General features: G+C 50.8%; 1 protein-coding gene across 1 annotated transcript; it reads right to left on the bottom strand.

Moving 5' to 3' along the window:
• Positions 1-257: 257 nt before the first annotated feature.
• On the bottom strand, positions 258-18,655 carry LOC125935970 (uncharacterized protein C20orf203). The gene is given in 6 exon segments (XM_049649812.1): positions 258-8,300; positions 8,302-8,412; positions 8,414-8,460; positions 8,462-8,519; positions 15,269-15,362; positions 18,565-18,655. Coding segments are annotated over 6 exon segments (510 nt in total). The 3' UTR covers positions 258-8,191.
• Positions 18,656-18,963: the final 308 nt, after the last annotated feature.

Below are 18,963 nucleotides of genomic sequence, written 5' to 3'. Positions count from 1 at the left end.
ACTCAGTTGGTTGAGTGTCCGACTCTTGATTTTGGCTCAGGCCTTGATCACGGTCATGAGATTGAGCCCCACGCCTAGGTCCACACTGACAATGGGATTCTCTTTCTCATCTCTCTCTCTCTCTCTCTCTCAAAATATAATAGGATAGGATAGGATAGGATAGGATGGAATGGAATGGAATGGAATGGACTGGAATAGAATAGAATAGAATAGAATAGAATAATAATAATAAAATAAAATAAAATGTAACAGGGAAAAAAATAAATAAAATGTAACAGGGGTTGTCTCTACATGATAGGATTATGACCTTACCATTTTTTTTTCTTTTGCTTATCTGTATTTCCTAACTTTTTATAGCAGCTTTATGCTGATGTAATTCACATATCACACAATTCACTCATTTAGAGTCCAATTCAACGGTTTCTGGTGTATTCACAGAGCTGTGCATCCAACACCACTATTTGCTAAGTTTGTCATTATTCCCCCCACAAAACCCTACTCATTAGCAGTCACTCCCCATTTCCCCAAACCCCTGCTCCTAGCCATAAGCAACCACTTTTTGTCTCTCCAGATGTGTCTGTTCTGGACCTTTCATATAAATGGATTCACACAATGTGTGGTGCTTGTGTCTGGCTTCCTTTACTTAACATGACTTCAAGGTTCACCCGTGCTATAGTGTGTGGTCGGCACTTTATTCCTTTTAATGGCTAAGTAGCATCCCATGTTATATTTCTCAATTCATCAGTTGAAAGACATTCAGGTTATTTCTACTTTTCTGGGTATTATGAATAATACTTCTACGAACATTTATGTCATTTGTGTGTGTGGACATGTGTTTTCAAGTCCCTGGGGGGATCCACCTAGGAGTGGAATTGCTGGGGCATAGGATAATGCTATGTTTCGTCTTCTGAGGATGTTTTCCAGAACATCTGCACCACTTTACATTCCCACCAGCAGTACGTGAAGGTCACATTTTCTCTATGTCCTCGCCAACACTTGTTATGATCTGTCTTTTTGATTAGAGCCATCCTAGTGTGTATGATGTGATATCCCACGTGGTTTTGATGTGCATTTCCCTGATGGCTAATAGTGTTTAGCATCTTTCGTGTGCTTATTGGCTCTTTACATATCTTCTTGGGAGAAATGTCTACTCAGATCCTTTGCTCATTTAAAAAAAACATGGGTCATTTGTGTCTTTATTATTAAATTACTGAAGTAGGATTTGAACCCATGTCCTGTCCTACTGTCAAGCAATAGATCCTGCCCATACAGTCATGCATCCCTGACTCCAGGGAGATCTGGAAGCATCCTGGAGTCCTGCCTACCCTCTGGGCAAGTGAGGGCCAGCACAGCTGCTACAGAAGCCAGCCCAGCTGGGGCCAGGCCCACGACAGGTGTCCAATGAGGGTCTGTGGATGGACACAGACGGACAAACAAGCCCACCTCCAGGAACCGGTGAACCAAAGGGAAGAAAAAACACCCAGAACAAAAAGTCTGCCCCCCAGAGGGAGGCTATGGCCAAGACCCTGCTCCGGGAGCTGGAGATAAAGCCCTGAGTGATCTGCCTGTTTTTATGCTACTGACTGTTGGCCTGTGTAAGGCTGGGAAGGGGAGGCCCGGAGACATTAGCAAGGAACTGGAGAACGTATCTGTCCAGAGGGGGACTGTAGAGGATCGGTAGGGGCCATGGCGAGTCAGAGGAGAACAGGGCCGTGGTGGGGCGTGACCCTGCTGCTGTACCCCTGCCCTGGCTCCGGAAAGCCACTGCTTTGTCACCAAGGGCACCTGAATCCTGAACATCCAGCTCTGGAATCCAACTGCCTGACTGTGAATCCCAGCCTCACCATCTCCTGGCTGTGTGGCTGGGACAATTACTTCCCCGCTCTGAGTCTTGGCTCCCCTCTAAGCCTCTCCTGCAAGAATGGAGAAACCGGGGTGCGGATGAAATGAGACCATAACAGAGCCTCTTGGTGGGGCCAGACTGCTGCTAGGCAAGCTGTGGACAGCAGGGCTCGCCTACTGGGTGTCCCCAGGCCCTGGATTCAGAGCTTGAAGACTGTCATCCTATGAAATGGGAGGCAGACTCTCCCAAGAACACTGGAGACCAGCCTCTTGCAGGAAGCTTAACCCTCAGACAGGAGCCTCAGCGTGTGGCTGCTGGGCAGGGCCGGCTTCACCAACCCAGCCTCCGTGGTGAAGGCATGCGCGGTGGTTGTGTGTGTAGCCCCTCATTCAGGCAGCCTGAGTTCAAATCCCGCTTACAAGCTGTGAACCTTGGGGAAGGGCCTGCCTCTCTGTGCCTCTGTTTACCCTCAGAAAAATGAAGACGACAGCAGTGTTTACTCTCCAGGGTGGTTGTGAGTTGACACACATAAAATAGGGATTAAAGTCTCAGCTTTTTAGAGATTAGTTTATTTTTAATTTCTGCACCCAATGTGGGTCTCAAACTCATGGTCTTGAGATCAAGAGTCACACGCTCCACTGAATGAGCCAACCAGGTGTCCCAAAGTCCCAGCTTTAAAGTAGAGGTTGGAGGGGCACCTGGGTGGCTCAGTCGCGTGAGAGTCTAGCTCTTGATTTCAGCTCAGGTCATGATCTCATGGTTCATGAGTTTGAGCCCCACCTTGGGCTCTGCACTGACAGCACACAGAGCCTGCTTTGGATCCTCTGTCTCCCTCCTTCTCTGCCCCTCCCCTGCTTGTTCTCTCTCTCTCTCTCTCTCTCTCTCTCTCACTGTGTCTGTCGCTCTCTCTCTCTCAAAATAATAAATAAATGAACATTTAAAAAAATAAAATAAGGGTTGGAGGGGTGCCTGGGTGGCTCACTCTGTTGAGAGTCTGGTTCTTTGATTTCAGCTCAGGTCATGATCCCAGGGTCATGGGATTGAGCCCCGAGTTGGGCTCTGCACTGAGCGGGGAGCTTACTTAAGATTCTCTCTCTCTCTCTCTCTCTCTCTCTCTCTCTCCCTCTACCTCTCCCCTCTGCTCATGCACTCTTTCTCTCTCTCCCATAAATAAATAAATAAATAAATAATACACCATTTACAAAATAAAATAAAGGTTCGAACACCCTCCAAGTCCTTTCAACTTATTTGGCCTCCATCTCCCCCTCATGTCCTCCAGCTTTCATACATGGAGGAGGGGGAAATTTTCAACCGTTTCGGCATTTCCCAAAGTGTGTTCCATAGCCCTCTAGTCTCACGAGATGCTTTTTGAGAAAACAATTTGAGGGACGCCTGGGTGGCTCAGTAAGTTAAGCATCTGACTCTTGGTTTCTGCTCAGGTCGTGATCTCACGGTCCGTGGGTGTGAACCTCACGTCATCGGACTCTGTGCTGGCTGTGAGGAGCCTGCTTGGGATTCTGTCTCCCTCTCTCTCTGCCCCTCCCCTGCGCACGCTCTCCCTCTTTCTCCTCTCAAAATAAATAAATAAATTTAAAAAAGAAAGGAAGGAAGGAAGGAAGGACGGAAGGGAGGGAGAAAGAAAGAAAAGACGGTTGAAAAGAACATGACCATCCAACAGGCCTGGCTGCTGAGTAGGTACAGCCCCTGCCCTTAGCAAATGCTCAGGAAAGGGCCTGAGAAACCTGCAGTGAGGAAGCCCATCGGATGTTCATGGTGGTGTTTCCCAAATTTATTTGACCACGAATGCCCTTTTCGGCCCAATATCAATTTAGCATCTTCCTGGAAAAACACTGATGGTCAAGGTCATATCTGGCTCACAGTTTCCACCTCACAGAAAAGACAGAATGTTTTCTAAAAATCATCCTCCTTGCCTTGAAAACCCCCTCAGAAACCCCCAGTTTTTCAAGCACGGTCACGCTGGCCCACAGGGGAGCATCGCCCTGCCATGTGCCCTCAGCCCTGCTCCACGGGTCAGGGGGGGATCGGAGCGTGAAGGCCCCTCAAGGATGCCCGGCAAGAACTGACCCAGCCCCCTTCCACCCTCCGCAGCAGCCTCGGCTCTTACAGACCACACGCAACACCCAGGCATCATCAGGACAGAAGGCGGCGTCTTGTCTTGTCAGGAGCCTTTGAGAAAAAGGACTTGCCAAAGAGAAACCTCTGTGAGTTGGGCAAGCCCAGCCTTGGGCAAGAGAGAGGTGTCTCGGGCTCAGGAGACTCCTGGCACCTGCAGAGGAGGCCCTGTGACCACCAAGCCCCATTAGCAGGGACAGCACCACTTGCAAATCATCTCTTCCATCTTCTTGTAAATGTTCCAGCATTTGGCAGCCAAAGTACAGATCCCAGACGGCCGTGTGAATACAGGACAAGTGCCAGAGTTTGTCTCTAGGCCCCGTAGGGTTTGGAAAACAAGATTACTTGGCTAGTCAGTGGAGGAGAGTGATTTATTGAGCACCTACTACAGGTTGTGCATTGTGTCACAAGCTCTATCTTTGCGGTGAGATCTCGGCCTGATAACAGCCCCGTTTTACAGATGGGGAAAATGAGGCTCACGGTGGTGAGTTAGCATGCCCAGGGACACAGCAGAGCCGGGCGGCAAACCCAAGCGTGGTTTTGCCTCCCCGGTCCCAGCATTCTCCGCTCCACGGTGCTGTTCTGATGCAGCCTGGCTAGGATCACTCCAAGACCTCGGTCTACACCTAGATCCCAGGGCCCCCTTGTCATTACTAACCCAGGTTCTCAGGGCCTAGGGTGTGAGGAAGGGAACCGGATGGGGGACTAAAATAGTCTGGCCCCTAACAGTCTGGTGCACACTGCAGATGAAAAAAACTGGCATTTGGGTTTGTCCTGGAGAATCTGATTGTTTTAGCCCCCAACATTCTGATCATCCCGGGGTGGGCAGGGCAGGTAGATGAATCCGTTTTCTGAGCCTGCCTGGCTGGAGGCCAGCCCACCAGCCTGAGGTCACACTGCCAGTATGGAGATCCCCAGGAATCCAGCCTAAGCTGGCACCTGGGTGCCCGCTTCTGGCTGCAGCCTCCTCCTCTGCATCCTGCCCCAGCCACCTCCCCACCCCCGCAGGGTCCTGGTGCTCAGTCTGTGTGTGGGTGGGGGGGGGGCGGGCATCACACAAACCTTTGGAAACCCCCCTCCCCTCTCCTGACTCCTCAGAACTCCTGGGTCAGCAGCGTGGCTGCGTGCTGGGAGGCAGTGGGGAGAGGGTTCCACCCATCCCTCTCGTGGGCCGACCCCCTGCTCTGTCTGCACAGCTGCAGGGAAGGAAGGCCCCACCTGAGCTGAGGGCCCCCTGAAGCACCCACCTGGCCGTGCCCTTCCTCCTGCCCATCATGACAAGCGGGGGTGAGACCAGTGTGCCCGGAGCCCGCCCCACGCCTGAGCTCTCCACCACTTGCACTCACCCTCAAGCCATCTGAGAGGAAAGCTTCCTTCTCTTTGTCCTGGGGGGGGCCCCCCCGCATCGCAGGGAAGACGGTGACTTGCCCGAGGCTATGCAGCCAGGCAGTGGTGGACATCAGTCCTGGGTCCGGTGGGCTCCAGAGTTGGGGGCGTTTCTCCCAGGACGGTGCCGCAGCGGTGCAGTGGGTTCTGAAGTGAGCCAGCCGGACTCGGGTCCCGGCCCCTCAACCCGCTCAGAGTCATGGGGGGCTGGTCGCACAACCTCTCTGTGCCTCGCTTTCCTCATCTGTACAATGCTGTCAGAGAGTCCCTGAGTCTGAACCCTGTGGGAGAGCGACTTAACCTGCCTGCGCCCCAGTTCACTCTGACTTAACGGGAAGGGCTCAATACACACACGGCAAGGCTGGGGATGAGGATGAGAAAAGACAGCCCTGCATCTAGGGCTTTCTGGAAGGTGGTACCAGGGGGCCCGCCGATGGTCCGCTGGTGTGGTCCAAGAGTTGTCGTCCAGACCACAAGGAACGGGTCTCAGACAGCATCCCTGGGGAGGAAAAGTGGGGGGGAGGGGGGAATCTAAATTGTCACCCTATCTGTTGTTTTGGACTTCCAGAATTTTGTATGACATACGTGTGGTGTTACTGTTACTGGAGTGGATTACGTAACTATCACACAGAGGTGCTCCCTTGCCGTGACACATGGTCTCATGCTGGCCAGAGACCCCATCCACAGGGTGCCTGGCTTGGCCCACCCCTCCGTAGCCACACCCAGGCCTGGACCCGCTCCGTGTCTCCCAGCGAGACCCCAGCACAACCTCAACACCCAGGAGGTGTCTCCTTCCAAGCACAGGCCTGTGACATGGGCCGAGTCTCCACCTGTCCACCGGCTTGTCTAGAAGCGAAATGACCACATTGCCCCCACGGGGTAACTAAGTTACAGACTAAAATGAGCTACTAGAGAGGGGCCTGGCAGGCTCAGTTGGTGAAGCGTGCAACTCTTGATCTCTGGGCCGTGAGTTCAAGCCCCGTGTTGGGCGTAGAGCTTACTTTAAAAAAAAAAAAAAAGAGGTACCAGAGTGCTAGGTACAGGCTCTTGCCGAGTCTCCTTCCTTCCTGTCCTCTGAAAGGGCAAAATGATGCTGAAGGGAAGCTACTTCCTCCTCTGAACGCATCTCCCCACATCCAGCCTCTCCCACCCAGCGGGTGGACTGCAAACCTCCCAAGGCAGTGGTTGCCTCCGGGCCTTTGCACTTGCCGGTCAGTCCGCTTGGGGCAGGCCCTTCCCTCATCTCCCAAGGTTGGCTCCTTCCCATCACTCAGTTTCTCCCAAGTGTCACTTCTTCACAGAGACCCTCCTAGACCCCACCCTGTCTACAACGGCCCCCACACCCTCTTCTATCTTAGCCCTGTTTATTTTCTTCATGGCACTTACCCTTACCCGAAATTGTACTTTTTAAATAAACTTTTTTGGGGGAGGGATAATTTTAGGTTCACAGAAAAGCTGCAAAGACAGTACAGAGGGTCGCTGTATACATTTCATCCACTTTTCTCGACGTCACCGCGTCCCTTAACCTGACCATGGTACATCTGTTAAAACCAAGATGTTAACGCCGGCACATTACTATTAACTAAACCGCAGACTTTGTTCAGATGAAATTGCACTTTTCCTTTATTTACTTGTTTTCATCCGCCTCCCCCACCGGAAAGAAAACTCTGAAAGGCAGGGAGATTGCCATATTACTCACCACCGAGTCCCTCATACCTGGCAATAAATATCGATCGGTAAAAGCAGGGGAAATCATGGCAGAAACAGCCAATGATTCCTCCCTCTGCCAGGCACCGTTCTGAGTGTGTTAAACATCGTGAATCATTTAATCCTCAGGACAGCCCACGAGGTAGACATTATGGGGAAACTGAGGCACGGCACAGTTTGGTGGCTGGCCGCGGCCACACAGACGGTCAGTACCAGATAAAGCATTAGTCCTTCTGTGTCCCTAGTCCATATCAGAGCAGGGGGGCCGGCACCCTTCTGTGGGCAGGACTGAGGCCCCAGGGCGGCTGATTTGCCTGGAGCCACAGGAGGGACTGGGGCGCAGGGCTGCTGGAACCTGAGCCTCCAGCCTCCAGCTGGCTGCCCTGAGGCGGTGGCACCCCGGCTCTGCCCGGAAGGGTGTGAGCGCTGCCGGGGCCACCAGCTCCACCCTGCTTCAGGGCAACAGAGGGCAGCCGGTTCGGCCACAGGCTGTGGGCTCTCTCCTGTGCCCCCAAGGCCCCAGAGCGGGACTGAGACGCCTCACCGCCTCCCTTTGCCCATGGCCTCGGCCCGGGCCTCTGGGATCTGAGCACTGCGGAGGCCCGGCTGGAGGAAGGGCCCTCTCCCCTGCAGTGGATGCAGCCTTCTCTGGGGGGCTTGCTGGGCTCTGGGGCAGGGAGGCGAAGGAAGAAAGGGTCATTCCTTTCTGGTTGCGGGGTGCGGGGGGGAGCAACAGGGAGGATTATTAAGCTTTTCCCAACACCCTGGGACCAGCTGGAGAGGTGTCCCGGCACCTCCCAAAGGGAAAAGCCGTTCTGGAACAGTTGGACAGGACGGCGGCCGGCCACCCCCATCCAGCCTGGGTTCCGCCCAGCGCCAGCCTGGCGCAGACTCGAAGCCCTAATAATGTTTGCTGGATGCTTTGAATACAAGCGTCAGTGCCCAGAATCTCCTTGAGGTTTCAGCCAGGCGTGCCCGCCCCATCCCCCCTTCTGGGGAGCAGAATAAATACGGTGGGGTGTGTGTGTGTGTGAGAGGGGACACCATGAGGTGGTGGCAGCCTCCGTGAGAGAGGCAGGCTGCTCAACCCAGAGCTGGGGGGTAGGGGTGCCTTGTGCGCGGCTAATTAAACAGTGACTGAGATGAATCGGGGAGAGGCTGCTGCTCGCTAATTAAAGGTGCGGGCGCCTTGCCTGGCAAGGAGGGAAGGCAGCTCTGGGACCATGTCAAGAGGCCAGGCCAGCAAGGACAGCGCTGGCTCCCGGCATCCCTTCCATCCTCAGGCCCTCCCAGCAGGGCCCCACGGCCCCCTCCCCACTTCCCTATCTCTCCTACCCACCTTGCCGGAGCCCGGGGCCTCGGACTTCCCCCTCCCCACCAACCCAAATTGCTTTCCTGATAAGGGCCCGGGCGTTGGGGAGGAGGAGCCTGCTGGTGCCCAGTGTCTGGGCTGGAGGGTGGGCATCATTTTGAGCCTCTGAGGTACTTCCTTTCACCCTCTCCCAAGACCCCCGAGTTGGGCAAATGAGCTCGACCAAGACGGGAGGTTGGCTGTTGTGGACGAGACCCCGAGATGACTTTTCGAATCACAGATTCTGAGACTCATAGGGGCTTTGAGGATTACCCAATTTCCCTGCTGTGACAACACCTGCTGTCGCTGGGGTCCTGCTTTGCCCCATAGGCCCTGGTGTGTGTGTGAGAGAGAGAGACAGAGATTGAGAGGAGGGGTTCCTTTCTGGTCTCGGTACACAAGTCTAGAAAAGAGGATCAGAACCGAGGATCTGTGGTCCTTGGAGGTTCCTATGTCGTGGACAAAAAGACCCCAAACTGCCCGTCCCAGCCCCACATCTGCTCAAGGCAGGAAGTGGCCCAGTGGCTAAGAGCGTGGGCTCCAGAGGCCGGAGGTCCAAGCCCCAGCCCCACCTTTTGCCAACTGTGGGACATTGGGCGAGGTAGCTAATGGTTCCATGCTTCGGTTTCCTCATCTGCAAAGCTGAGGACGGTAATGCGTCCTCCTCACAGGGTCGCTGAAGGGATCAAGAGAGATGACCCAGGTGAGCTACTCAGCACAATGTCTGGTGCACAGAAGGGGCCCAGAAAACGCCAGCCATTATTTGAAAATCCCAGGGAGTCATGTGGCCTGCTGTCCACCTCTCTTCCATGTGACCTCCTGGTTGACACCACAGCTGCAGCAGGGGTGATAAGGGCCTGTGTCCCTGTGTCAGACACAGGGAGAGCAGGTCACCCTTCACACCACGGCTCTCATCTCTGCTCTGACCCCCGTGACCGTTTGAGGGAAGTAGAGGAACAAAGAAAAAACAAAGTGGATGCGCAGAAACCCAAGTGACCTGCCCAAAGTCGTACGGCTCAGAAAGGGGCAGAGGCAGCCCTGGTCCCCGGAGTGGGAGACGATGGGGTCAGGGTTCCCATGGTGACACCTGCTGAGCTTCTCTACTGGACGCCAAGTCCTGAGCCAGCCACCCTGAAGTGGACGTAGGGGAACTGGACACTCACTCTGCCTTCAAGAGGACCCGGTGTGGAAGGGGGGGAAGACACAACAATGGGGGCTCCAGGCAAACGTGGCGGGCATCTGGGCACGTGCTCCAGTGTCCTTCCACGCGAGGGGCTGAGAGCTGCTGCTTTGACTGGGAGCTCGATTTGAAAGCAAAAGTTCTGCTTCTATTTGGAGGGTACAATCAGCATCGGGGGGAGGCTAGAGAGGGCTGCTGGAACCCCTCTGGTGCTCCCAGGAGAATCCTTCGCCACGGGGCTCAGATACTCTGCCCTGGGGAGTGTCGGGTGGTCTCTGATGCCTAAGGTGCCTAGTTCTGAGGTTTGGGGAGTCGGTCTCTTGAGGAATCTGGGAGTCCCAGAGGGTGTGGTTTCAGATGCTACACTGTCCAGGACCCCCGGCAAGAATCCATCCATGTCCTAAAGGGGCTGTAATTGTTCCTTTCCAGGTGGCCAGGAACTCACCAGGAGGGAGGCTTTGTACTGCCACGAAATGCAGTAGGCAAAGGATGCGGTGCCCACAGGGGCCCAGAGACAGTAGAAACCTTTCCCGGCTGAGACACTCAAGGCTGTTGGCCCTGACACCGGATGCCTGGGCCTTAGGCAGCCAAACCAAGGCAGTCAGGGATGAGTGCAAGGTCACTGGCCTTGGGGGTGATGTCTCCATCCTCCCTCCTCAGAGACCAGGGCACATCCAGAGGAATGAGGCACAGGGCCTGGCAGGTGTAGCCACAAGGAAGCCTGAGCAAGCAAAGCTAGCAGCTCCTTAAAAACACACCCTGCTTCTCAGCCTCCCCAGGGCCCCCTGTGCCCTAGCTGGGCCAAATGCTGGTCTGGGGTGCCCTCTGGTGGCCACTCTGGGCAGTGGCAGAAGCAGCCCAGGTTTAAGGGTGGACGGTCAGACGGGTCAGACGTGGAGACTTCAGAGTTGAACCACCTCTCCCACTGCACAGATAGGAAAACCAAGGCCTGGGGCTGCGAGGGGTGTGGAGGGGGAGTAACTTGCTCAAGGTCATGCAGTAAGTCCGTGGCCAGGTCCAGAACAGAAGCCAGGTCTCCTTCTGCACCAGTGGCTGCTCTTGGTGGGTCGCGAGGCATCTCCATCAGGGGAGGGAAGACTGAGTGTCCCAGAGGCTCACTCCCCAGTGACCAAAGACAATTGGAATGGCAGGTAGCTGAGCAACTGTGTGATGATGTATGCAGCACTTCCGCTCTCTGGCCTTGGGCTCCTCACCTCTAAAACCTGGAGCTACTGACAAGGAGATTAGGGACTGGGGTCCCTCTCATATGCTGCTAATAGTGAGGCTCTAACCAACCAGCCTTTCAGGAAAGCCTAAAATGAGCCTTCCTACAGAGAGTATTGGGTATCACACTTAATGGTGAAAGACTGGGTGATTTCCCCCTGAGACCAGAAACAAGACAATGATGTACACTCCTGCCCTTCTAGTCAACATTTTACTGGAAGTTCCAGCCAGTATACTTAACAAGGTGGGGAAAGGCATCCAGATTGCAAGGGAAGAAGTAAAACTATCTCTATTTTCAGGTGACATGATCTTGTAAATAGAAAATCCTAAAGAATCCACACACAAAAATTTAGAACTAAAAAATGAGTTCAGCAAGGTTGCAGCATTCAAGATGAATATACAAAAAAAGTCAACTGTATCTCTGTGCACTTGCAATGAACACTTCAAAATGTAATTAAGAAATTAATTCTATTTATACTAGCATAAAAGAATAAAATGCTTACAAATAATTTAACAAAACAAGTATAAAACTTATACTCTAAAAATTACAAAATACTGTTGAAAGAAATTAACGTAGACCTAAATATATGGAAAAACATCCCATGTTCATGGATCTGAAGACCCAATATTGTTAAGATGGCAAGACTCCCAAAATTGATCTTCAGATTTAATACCATCTCCAACAAAATTCCAACTTGCTTCTTTGCAGAAATTATCAAGCTGATCTTAAATTTCTTAGAGAAATTCAAGTGACCCCAAATAGCCAAAACAATATTGAAAAAAGAAGAACATTGTTGGAGAAACCATAGGAAGTTTTCTACAAAGTTACAGTAGTTAAAACAGTGTGGTATTGACATAAGAATAGATATATAGATTAACAGAACGGAATGAGAGTCCAAAAATAAACCCTCACATTTACAGACAATTAATCTTCAACAAGAGTGCCCAGACAGGGGCACCTGGGTGGCTCAGTCAGTTAAGCGTCTGACTCTTGATTTTGGCTCAGGTCATGATCTATCGGTCATGGGATCATGGGATTGAGCCCTGCATCAGGCTCCATGCTGAGTGTGGAGCCCTCTTGAGATTCTTTCTGTTCCTCTCTTTCTCTGTCCCCCACCCCCTGCCTCAAGATAAACACGTAAACTTAAAAAAAAAAAAAAAAAGAGTGCCCAGAAAGTTCAGTGGGGAAAGGATAGTCTTTTCAACAAATGGTGCCTGGGGCAACTAGACATCCACATTGCAAAAAAAGGAGGCTGGGCACCTTCCTCACACCCTACACAGAAATTAACTCAAAATGGATCTTACACCCAAATATAAGAGTTAAAACTATAAGACTCTTAGAAGAAAGCACAGGCCTGAATCTTCATTACCTAGGATTAGTCGATAATATGACGCAAAAGCATAGCAACAACAACAAAAAGAAAACAGGTAAATTGGACATCATCAAAATAACAAACTTCTGTGCTGCAAAGGACATCGTCAAGAAAATGAAAATACAGGGCGCCTGGCTGGCTCAGTTGGTAGAACGTGCAAGTATTGATCTCGGGGTTGTGAGCTCGAGGCACGTTGGGTGTAGAGATTACTTAAAATAAAATATTAAAAAAAAAAAAGGAAAAAAAAGTGAAAAGACATAGAATGGGAGAAAATATCTGCAAACCATATATCTGGATAAGGAATTGTAACCAGAATACATAAAGGACTCTTACAACTCAGTACTAAAAGACAAATAACCCAATTTAAAAATGGGCAAATGATCTGCATAAACATTGATCCAAAGAAGATATACAAATGGTCCATAAGCTCATGAAAAGATGCTGAAAATCACTAGCCATTTGGGAAATGCAAATCAAAACCATGAGATGCTACTTCACACACAGTAAGTTTGCTGTAATCAAAAAAAAAAAACAAAAAACAGTGAAAAGTGTTGGCAAGGATGTGGAGAAATCAGAACCCTCACGCACTACTGGTGGGAATGCAAACAGTGCAGCCATCTTGAAAAACAGTCTGGGAAGGGCGCCTGGGTGGCTTGGTCGGTTAAGCGTCGGACTTCAGCTCAGGTCATGATCTCGCGGTCCGTGAGTTCGAGCCCTGCGTCAGGCTCTGGGCTGACAGCTCAGAGCCTGGAGCCTGCTTCTGATTCTGTGTCTTCCTCTCTCTCTGCCCCTCCCCGTTCATGCTCTGTCTCTCTCTGTCTCAAAAATAAATAAACGTTAAAAAAAATTTAAAAAAAAGAAAAAAAGAAAAAAAGAAAAACAGTCTGGGAGTTCCTCAAAAGCTTAAGTAGCATGACCACGTGACCCAGCAGTTCTATACCTGGGAGGTACAGATCTGAGAGAAGGGAAAACATATGTTCATCCCAAATCTTACATGAATGTTCACAGATGTATTATTCATGATAGCTAAGAAAGTAGAAACAACCCAAATGCCCATCAACTGATGAATGAATAGATAAAATGTGGTCTAGCTACACACAGAAATATTATTCAGCAAGAAAAAGGAAAGGAGTACTGATACGTGCTGTGACATGGGTAAACCCTGAAATATATGCTAAGTGAAAGAAGTCAGTCACAAAAGATCGCACATTGTATGGTTTCATTTACATGAAGTGTCCACGATGGGTGAACCTTGCAGACTCTTTTACAGCAGTGATTGCCTAGAGGTAGGGGGAAGGGACTGGGAAGAAATGGGTGTGGAGTTCTTTCTGGGATGATGAAAATGTTCTGAAATTGATGGTGGTGATGATCGCACAACTCTGAACATACCATTGAAAAACTATTGAGTTGTGTGCTTCAAATGGGCGAATGGGATGGCAAGTGAATCATACTGTTAAAAAACAAACAAACAAACCTATTCTTTGGACCCATGACTCTACTTCCAGAAATTTCTTCTAAGAATTACTCAAGTGCATAAAAAGATAGGTATAAAGATTTCCAGCATAGGATTGTTTGTAACAGCAAAAGTGTAACCTAAGTGTCCATCAGTGGGGGGTACCAGTCAGTTATGTTCAACCCTGGGATGGAACAATGGAATCATTGAAAAAAATAAAAATAAAAATGAGAGTCACATTTACTAACATGGACAAGGTCTAAGATATACTGTCATGTTTTGTAAAAAAAAAAAAAAAAAAAAAAGTTAAAAAAATACATCTATAGATTAAAAGGGACTTAAAAGAGATTTTTTTTTAAAGGCAAAATTATAGTATCTAGGGATTCACACTGAGTGATAACTAGCAAGAAAGTGATGACCTTAAAAGTCAGGATAACAGTGGGGCACCTGGCTGGCTCAGTCGGTGGACCATGATTCTTGATCTCTGGGTCATGAGTTCAAGGCCCATGTTGGGCATAAAGCTTACTTTAAAAAAAGAAAGAAAAAAAAAGGCACCTGTCTGGCTCAGTCAGTAGAGCATGTGACTCCTGATCTCAGGGTCATGAGTTCAAGCCCCATGCTGGGAGGAGAGATTATTTAAAAAAAAAAAGAAAGAAAGGAAAGGAAAGAAAAGAAAAGAAAAGAAAGAAAAGAAAAAAGAAAAAAAAAGTCAGGCTAACAGTAACTCTTTGTGGTGGGGTAGGGTGAGGGGGCACACTGAAGGCTTCTAGGGTGGCTGGCAGAGTTCTTCACCTGGGCAGTGGTTCCAGAAGTTTGCCTTATAATAATATGTCAACTGAACAATTATTTTGCATGGTCATTCTGTGTCATATTTTGTAACAAAAAAGTTAAAAATCAAGTATTCTCAGGGCACCTGAGTGCCCTGGGTGGCTCAGTCGGTTAAGTGTCTGACTTTGGCTCAGGTCATGATCTCATGGCTCATGGGTTCGAGCTCCGTGTTGGGCTCTGTGCTGACAGCTCGGAGCCTGGAGCCTGCTTTGGATTCTGTGTCTCCCTCTCTCTCTGCCCCTCCCTTGCTCATGCTCTGTCTCTCTCTCAAAAATAAATAAACATTAAAAAAATCAAGTATTCTCATTTCAATTTTTAAAGCGTGTATCATAAGAGTCGATCTTTGTAAAAACAATCTATATCTTTATGTGCATATGCACAAAAGCAGCCAAAAGTTTGGGATTTGGGGTGCTCTTAATTTACGCTTTTCTGATTTTTTTTTCTGCAATAAACAAGAATTACTTTTACAGCCCGAAAAAAACCAATAAAGCTATTTACTGTGGCTGGGGCATTCCTTCGGCGCTCTGACATTGTGTGGCCAGAAAAGTAGACGCTGGGGCACTGGGAGACTGCACAGGGGCACTTCAGGAGAAGACCAAAGTTCATTGTCTGCTCAGCACCCCAGGGCTTAGCCGAAACCCCAAGGCCCAGCCTCCACCGCGGCTTCCTGGAGACTCAGCCGGTCAGGTAGCTGGCAGCAGGTGCTGCGTGGCCATCCCCCCGCTGCGCTCCAGACACTGGGAGTGTGGCTCTGACCTGGCAAACCGGAGGGAGGTCACTCTGGTCCCACCTGTACGAGCCTCCTATTGTGGGCCAGAGGAAGAAGCCCTGGGCAGGGGGCAGGGCGGGCGGCGGCAGGGTCTCATCCTGGCTGGCTTTGCCCACTAGCAGCACAAAATCCCGTAATAACGAGCTAAATGAGCAATATATATTTGTGCTAGGTGGGTTACATGGTTGGTTTTATGGAACCTTCCCGATGACCTGAAGCCATGGGTGGGATCATCATCTCCATAGTACACCTGGGCAAACTGAGGTCTGGGAAGCCTGGGTGCCTGGGGAAGTCACTCTCACTGAGGCTGGACTTAGCCAGACCCTTCGCAGGCACAGCATCAGAGGCTTCTCCCGGAAATCCAGGAAGGTGGCCGCCCTGGTTTTGCAGATGAGGACACGGAGGCTGAGAGAGGGAAGTCACCTGTCCATGTCCCACGGCGACTATGTGGCGGGGCCAGGCGCAGAGGCAGAGACTCTCAGAAGCTCCGCCAGGCGGCCTGCGGTAGCTGCGAGAGGCCCCGGCACGCTCCCCACCTCCGTGGGCTGGCTCCTAGTAAAGTTACTAGTTACTGTAGCACAACCTCAGGAGCGTGCGGGGGCAGAGGCGAAAGTGCATTGTTTCATTTGCTCCTCTCATCAAAACTGCAAATCTTCCATCTGATTGAAGCCTGGAGACGGGAGGCCCAGAGCCATGAGTGACAGGCAGTGAAGGCATGGGGGCCCCTACAGCACGGTCCAGGGCAGCCTGGTGTGGAAGCTCCTGGCAGTGCAGCCAGCTCCCTTCTCCCATCACAGGGGCATCAGGAGAACAGTTCTCCAGCGGAGCGGCCTGCCTCCCAGCCGAGGCCCGCCCCCCCCAGCACCCCCCACCCCCGCTGTAGCGTGAGCCTTCCCGGCAGGGGAAAGGGCACTGAATGGCAGGGCCAAGGCGAATTGCCAAGGACAGCTGCAGGGGTCTCAGGGGATCTGTAACCCTCTGCTGCCTCTCAGGTAGCCCCAGCTCAAGATTATCTCATGTCCCTCCCAGAGTCAATTGTTCAGCCAACTCGAGTCAGAGAGCTCATCGTGGACAGAGGGCCAGGCCACTGGCAACAAGAGGGGCTGCTTCTTTGGGTACCTACCACCTTCCAGGCACCAGCTATATGCAATCGGGCACCAAGCCTCATAAAGCCCTTTCAGTACATCATATCTGCCTCATTTTGCAGAAGAGGTGATGGGGGCTCAGAGAGGTAGAGTGACTTGTCCAAAGTCACACAGCCAGGAAGTCTCAGAGTTCCTGGCGGCCAACTTCAACCAAGGAGGGACAGAGGGATGGATCATCCAGGACCCTTCAGAGGGAGGCCAGGGACCCACTATGGAGGGGAGGTGGGAGAAGGAAGGGCCTGCGTCATGAGCTCTGACTCTCTTGGGACATGATTTATTCATCAATCCATTTGTTCTCTGTTTATGCATTCATGGACCCTCTCCACACGTCAGTGTCTTTGCTGGGCATTGAGGACTCAGGTAAACTGGGCTCATCTGTGCTCTTGCAGAGCTCATGGCCTAGCAGAACAGAAAGGGAAACTGAGGCAGGAAGAGGCCACCACTTGCTTGGGTCTGCTAGTATTTACTGAAGGCTTACTGTAGGCCAGGCCCCGTGCTGGGAACCGGGGGCACCAAGTAAACGAGAAGCACAAGGCTCTTGCCCTCCTGGAGCATATATTCTAGTGGTATCCAGTTCCAAACCTCCAGAAACCCTGCTTGCGTGACCCCTGAGCCCTGAACACAATGGGAAATTTCTCTAGGGGTTGGGTTCTCCATGAATCATACGTGGGCCTGGTTCTGGGATGCTGAGCAGGGATCCAGAAAGGGCAGGGAAACCCAATTAATGCCTTAGGAACAAGCGTGTGTCCCTTTGCTCCCCACTGACAGCATCCTGGCTCAGAGGCAGTGTTATGGCATTCGGTTCAGCCACTCTGACATCAGGTCCCTTTCACAGCCTAGGAAACGGAGAAACGGGGCAGGGGAAGGACTGGCCCAAGATCACACCAGCCTGTGGCACAGGCAAAACGTGAACCAAGGACTGCCAGCCCTCTCCACCAGCTCCCATGCCAAGAAGCCACCTGCAAGGATGGGCACATCTACACCCATGCTGGCTATGCCCATCGTTCTTCAGCAGGGGCACTGCATGAGCTGCAGGCACAGAGGGAAACTCCTTTCCTTTTTTAATTAAAAAAAATTTTTGTTAATGTTTATTTATTTTTAAGAGAGAGATGGAGACATAGAGTCGAAAGCAGGCTCCAGGCTCCGAGCTGTCAGCACAGAGCCTGACGTGGGGCTTGAACTCACGAGCCGTGAGATCATGACCTGAGCTGAAGTAGGACGCTTCACCGACGGAGCCACCCAGGGGTCCCAGGAAACTCCTTTCCTAAGCATCCCGATGGTGGTGGTTTTTATTTTTTGTTTTTGTTTTTGTGTTTCTAAATACTCTACCTCTGCTGTCACCTGAGCTGTTCAACCTGAGAGGCCCCTCTCAGTGTGAATGGCAGAGAGCAACCCAGAACTGTTCCATCTCAGCAGCTAAAAAGCTGGATCTAAATTTTTAGGTGGAATTTTATTTTTTTGAAAAAAGTATTTCTTAATGTTTACTCACTTTAGAGAAAGAGAATGTGAATGGGGTAGGGGCGTAGACAGGGGGACAGAAAATCTGAAACAAGCTCTGAGCTTACAGCAGAGAGTCTGATGTGGGGCTCGAACTTATGAACCGTGAGATCATGACCTGAACTAAAGTCAGACTCTTAACCGACTGAGCCAACCAAGCGCCCTTTGGGCAGAATTTTAAAAACTGCCAAGTCTCCTTGGTTTAAAAAGAGAGAGAGAGAGTCAAAATAGGAGAATGAAAAAAAAAATAGGAGAATGGTTAAATTATTAACACAATACCATATAGCCATTAAATAACTTTAAAGAAAATTTTAACTGTGAGAACATTTCACCATATAACGTAAGGCAGGGGGTAAAGCCAGCTACAGAGTATTATTATAATTAAAAAATGCACTTATATGCATATGTATGATCCAAATAGAAAAACAGGACTGGAGAGAAATATAACAAAGTAGTTATGACAGTTATCTCTGGGCAGCGAGATGACAGATGACTTTCATTTTCTCCTTTGCACCTTAATGTAGTTCCCCAATTTTACAATGAGTATGAATTGCTTTTATAATTAGACATAAAGCAGAAAGGCAGAGAAGGGGTTGCCCTTGCCCAGGCCTGTCCCCTCCACCTCCACCCGCCCCCGCACACAGCTGGGTGGCCTCTGGGTCTGTCCTCACTGACCAGCCCAGCACCGGCCAGAGCTGAGGGACCCTGGCCGGGCCACTGGAGGCCGAGGGCAGCCGGCACAGAGGTCGTGGGATTCACCAGCCATCTCTGCCCATGAAGGAACCAGCAAGGGGACACTGCCCTGTCTGGGCCCTCCAGAAGGGTCAATGGCAGGCTGTAAATTTCCTGGCCGGGGACATTGGGATTTGATGCTCTCAGGGGCTGCGAATCAGAACATTCGTTATCTGCTGTATGAGAGAAGTCATCTTCTTTGTTCCTTGCATTTCTTTCAGAGCTGCTGAGTACAGCAGGAAGGCTGGAGGACAGCTGGCCTTTGTCACCCTCTCACTGTGGGCTCAGGCAGGCTCTCGGCTTCCCCACATGGGACTGGAGTGCCTGACCCACCTCGTCTCC

The sequence above is a fragment of the Panthera uncia genome (assembly GCF_023721935.1).
Source record: "Panthera uncia isolate 11264 chromosome A3 unlocalized genomic scaffold, Puncia_PCG_1.0 HiC_scaffold_11, whole genome shotgun sequence".
In the NCBI taxonomy this organism is placed as follows: Eukaryota; Metazoa; Chordata; class Mammalia; order Carnivora; family Felidae; genus Panthera; species Panthera uncia.
The sequence above is the reverse complement of the archived record's forward strand: the minus strand, read 5'-3'. Positions and strand labels throughout refer to the sequence as shown.